This window comes from Gymnoscopelus microlampas (genome assembly GCF_963454915.1).
Source record: "Gymnoscopelus microlampas genome assembly, chromosome: 3".
NCBI lineage: Eukaryota > Metazoa > Chordata > Actinopteri > Myctophiformes > Myctophidae > Gymnoscopelus > Gymnoscopelus microlampas.
The window spans coordinates 1,261,776-1,266,775 of NC_139940.1; the positions used below are offsets into that span (position 1 = coordinate 1,261,776).

A 5,000-nucleotide genomic window follows, 5' to 3' on the forward strand; every position below is an offset into this window, starting at 1 on the left:
TCATACCATTCAACCTCCTTTTCTTTCCAGAAGAGCCACTCTTTGCTGGCTGTGCAGAATCACCATTAACCCAGTGTAGCTTTATTCACTGTAGAACCATGTTATAACCCAGTGTTATAACCCAGTGTTATAACCCAGTGTTATAACCCAGTGTTATAACCCAGTGTTATAACCCAGTGTTATAACCCAGTGTTATAACCCAGCTACACAGTGTAGCTTTATTCACTGTTAGCCTGGGCAGCATTCCTTTTCGGGTATATGATCCGGTTGGGAGCGGAAGTATCCCTACGTCACCGGTCATCTGCGTCATCAGCGGCCGGATCGCGACAAACCGGAAAGACGTCTCACCCCAAAATAGGTCCATGTCCTAATGAAATCCTTGATGCGGCGTAGTTTAGCTTATTTTTTAAATATAAATGTGAGTGTATTTTCCGGAGACTATTTTAGCGTCTGTATTATCCATATTATCCCACGGGGAAATTCTATTCCATTTAAATAGGGATTGGGGAACCAAGGGGGCACGGTGGCGCAGTCGGTAGCGCTGTCGCCTCACAGCTAGAAGGTCCTGGGTTCAATTCCCGCTGGGGGACGCTGTGGGCGCTGGGGGCGTGTTCTCTCCTCCGCGTCATCAGTGCCCATACCCTAGCTGGGGTTGGTGAAAGGGCCTTTCTGTGTGGAGTTTACATGTTCTCCCCGTGTCTCCTAGGGTAGTTAATACCCTCACAAAAACATGCAGTAATCCTGGTCACTATACTGCCTCCCCCTGGTCAGCCGGGGCGCCTGATGGAGGGGAAAGGAACTGGTTGGAATAACGTGTTCCTTCCACGCGCTATGTCCAACCAGGGAACCTCCCCCCTGTCGGGTGATAAGAAGCGGCCTGCTTGCTCCTCATGCATTGAAGGAGGCATGAGCTTCAGCTTGGGCTCTCCCTAGGCTGGCAGAGGGAGAGTAGCGCCCAGGATTACATAGGCAATTGGCACTGGGTGAAAAAATATGGGTTACAAAATCGTGGGATAAAAATTATATAAAAAAAAAAAAAAATAGGGATTGGGGAACCAAAACAAAGCGACACCGCAAAACCGGATCGCGACAATCCGGAAAGAGGATTCTTTTTTCTTTCTTTTTTTTCAGTAGGCGTGGCCTAGACCGGATCATATGGGTCTTTAGTAACGCAGACCAGGCTTTCCTCCAAGGTGGAAAGACTGGTGACGCGAGGTTACTTCACTATAGAACCATGTTAACACAGTGCTACACTGTCTTAACATGGTTCTACAGTGAACCATGGCTTTCCTTTCACTGAAGGGCCGTTTGGTAGCGTTTATTATTCTGGACATTTGGGGGATTTTAATATGACTTAAGAATGGATGGATGAATGGCTGCACTGCTGCAGACAATGTGGGCTCTGTGTGTCAAACCTTCTGTATCTCATGCTCTCTCTCTCTCATGCTCTCTGTCTCTGTCTCTCTCTCTGTCTCTCTCTCTCTCTCTCTCTCTCTCTCTCTCTCTCTCTCATAGTACTGTATGTCGTTGTTGTCGACAGGCAGAAAGCTTGTATCTCTATATTTCGACTAAATATCATAAGGTTTTAGTCAACTAGATCTACAGTTGATTTAACCGACTGAATTGTATTTTGGCGAGCCGGCCGTGATGGCGTCGTATTAATGCCTGATTTACATGCCTGTGTGTAACGAGAATAGCCGATCTACAAGCTCACAACGCATGAGCTTGTGAGACTCTTCTCTGTCCCTCTCTGACGTTTAGTCTGGTTTTTATTTGTGTATTTACTCATCGTAGCTTTAGTTCTTATTTAGTTTAAATTTAGTTTTCGTCAGTGAACGAAGGTAGACCAACATATTCCGTCATAGTTTTATAGTTGTATAGTATGTCACATAGTATGAACAAAGAGGTTTTGTGACTGGAAACAATAACTCTAACCTGTCTCTCTCTCTCTCTCCGTTCCGTCCACAGCCACCAGGGCGGCGTACTTCTCCCAGCAGCCCCAGGACCAGGTGGTAGTGGCGGGCCAGGCGGTCACGCTGCCCTGCGTCATCGTCGGGTACAGAGGCATGGTGCAGTGGACCAAGGATGGACTGGCTCTGGGCGGGGAGAGAGACCTGCCAGGTACATTATGACAGAGAGAGAGAGAGAGAAATGGTACCACATTATAAATCAGTGGTGGAAAAATGTTGGCATCAACATATACTTAAAGTACCAAAAGTAAAAGTACTAAAATGTTTTAAAATAGCCGATCTACAAGCTCACAACGCGCCACGTTGTGAGCTTGTAGATCGGCTATTTTAAAATAGCCTATAGCTATAAAATAGGGCTGAAGGGGGTTTTATAATATAATAATTTATATCGGCAAAGTAATTCTAAAATGTACTCAAGTACAGTACTTGAGTAAATGTACTTAGTTACTTTACACCACTGGTACCATATTATAATGAACATTAGTGAGGACCAATTATATGAAGATAAGGTTAAAAATGTCTTAAAGCGTCCTTTAAGTGTCCAGTTGTTCTAATGTATTATATTCTAGTATTATTCAGTTGTTTTGATGTATTGTATTGTACTAGTATTATTACATTCTAGTATTATTATATTGTAGTATTATAGCCCTGTCTGCACACATATACATTTATCCAGTGTTGGGCAGTAGCGAGCTACAAGTAGCGACGCTACATAGCTTAACTACATTTCCCAGTAGCGTGACGGTAGCGTCGCTCCTTTTGAACCAAGTAGCGTTTTCTGTAGTGTAGCTATTTTTAGACCCAAGTAGTGATGTAACGTCCATCATCGCTACACGCTACTCTCACTGGAGAAAAGTTGACTGCAAAATAGTTTTGTGAAGAAAAAAGAAATCCACGGAGGTGATTGGTTGGTTTAGATATGACGACTCACAATTGGGCAAGGAACATTACGGGTAGGCCAATCAGAGTCAGCATAGGGCGGGTCATGCATGCCAAACCAGGAAGGAAAGCAAAACACAGAGACCACATGAAGATCAGTCCGCGATGCGCAGTGGGATCCATAATAACGTGTCCGCAATACTTTTCAGCGGTGTGTGATACTTGTAGATGGATCATACAGTAACAGAAAGATCTATCCACCGTCCCAGCCATGGCTGTTGAAAGCAGCAACAGAGCATGGATCACAGACGATATATTATAACTCTATGATCACAGACGGAGCCAGCTAGTTTTGTTAGCCATTAGAAGCAGTGTTGCCAAATTGTGCGAAAGAAACAAGCAACCAGGTCTATAAAAATAAGCCCCAAATAAGCTGATGAAAAGCTTTACATAACCATTGTCAACTGTTTCCAAACAGCACACAAGTCAATGCAATGCCCTTTTTTGTCAACAGATAACTAATAGATAGCTGCTATGTTTCACTTTAGGCAGAAAATGAATAACATTATGGGGTGGGGAAAAGAAAAGGCAAACTAAAATAAATACATACAGTAGGCTACATAAGAGGGAAAAGATCATCTAGAGCAGTGGTTCTCAACCTGTGGGTCGGTATCCCCAGGGGGGTCCCCACATGATTTTTGGGGGGTCCCCAGATGACAGTGAAGTGACCATTTATGGACTTTTAAGGCCTTTTTAATAAAAAGTAGACCATTACAATCAACAAACTATACTATAAAAACTGTGTCAGATATTGGCCAAATAGTCAAATAATATAAGAAAGAGGCAAACATTTTGAAAATAGCTGATCTACAAGCTCACAACGCTTCGCATTGTGTGGCATTGTGAGCTTGTAGATCTGCTATTTTCACAATTTGTATCTGTGGAACCAAGTCAAACTAAATAATGCCTCAACTCCTACATTCCAAGTGCTTGTCAGGGTGGGGGGTCCCCAGTTCAAATATGATTATTTTGGGGGGTCCCCAGTTCAAATATGATTATTTTGAGGGGTCCCCAGTTCAAATTTGATTATTTTGGGGGGGGTCCCCAGTTCAAATATGATTATTTTGAGGGGTCCCCAGTTCAAATTTGATTATTTTGAGGGGTCGACAGTTCAAATTTGATTATTTTGGGGAGTCACGGCCTGAAAACGTTGAGAATAACTGATCTAGAGTAGTGTTGATAATTCATATCTTTTATATACATTTATTTGGATTTAAATACAGTCTAAATTGATCAATTGATTTTACTTACAAAATGAGGAATATATAGGAATATTATTTGAAAATTTCAGTTTTGTTTGACATCACACATTATAATAAACAATCAAACTGAGCATTTTTTGCCTGCCTATTTGTTTGGTGGAAAGTTGTTTTTGATCATGAAGTTGATAAAAAAAATGTTTTTAAAAAGTAGTGTCAATGTAGCTAGCTACTTTTGCCATGTAGCTTGTAGTGTAGCTTACTACATTTCTCTGACGATAGCTTCCGTTGTAGTTGAGCTACATTTAATCGAGAGTAACTAGTAGTGTAGCTTGCTACATTTTCCAAGTAGCTTGCCCATCACTGCATTTATCTTCTGTTTGTTTTATCTGACACGCTGCTTTTCCAATAAAGCCTTACAATGGAATTGAATTGAGTTGAGAGATGAAGAGACAGACAGGCTGAGACATTGATGAATAGATACACAGACCGACAGGCAGGCAGACAGACAGACAGGCAGGCAGACAGACAGACAGACAGACAGACAGACAGACAGACAGACAGACAGACAGACAGACAGACAGACAGACAGGTGCCGTCTCTCTCTCTGCCATTAGTTTGTCGTTTATGTCGTCTTTGTTTTGCCTGCGATCGATGTCACAGTCTCATTAGAAAGCACCGTGCTCTGTCACACACACACACACACACACACACACACACACACACACACACACACACACACACACACACACACACACACACACACACACACACACACACACACACACACACACACACACACACACACACACACACGGTCTAATGTGTTGTTTACATTTGGAGGAGGAGGGGCTTAGCATCCAGGTGGATAATCAATGGACAGTTTGTCAGG

General features: G+C 42.7%; 1 protein-coding gene across 1 annotated transcript in view; it reads left to right on the plus strand.

Annotated features, from left to right (window-relative positions):
- The window catches only part of kirrel3l (kirre like nephrin family adhesion molecule 3, like), a gene marked incomplete at its 3' end in the record, with an annotated part of 48,366 nt that overhangs the window by 24,803 nt on the left and 18,563 nt on the right, over positions 1–5,000 (plus strand). Inside the window, 1 exon segment of the mRNA XM_084048641.1 lies at positions 1,969–2,121. Coding sequence (XP_083904767.1) covers positions 1,969–2,121 — 153 coding nt within the window.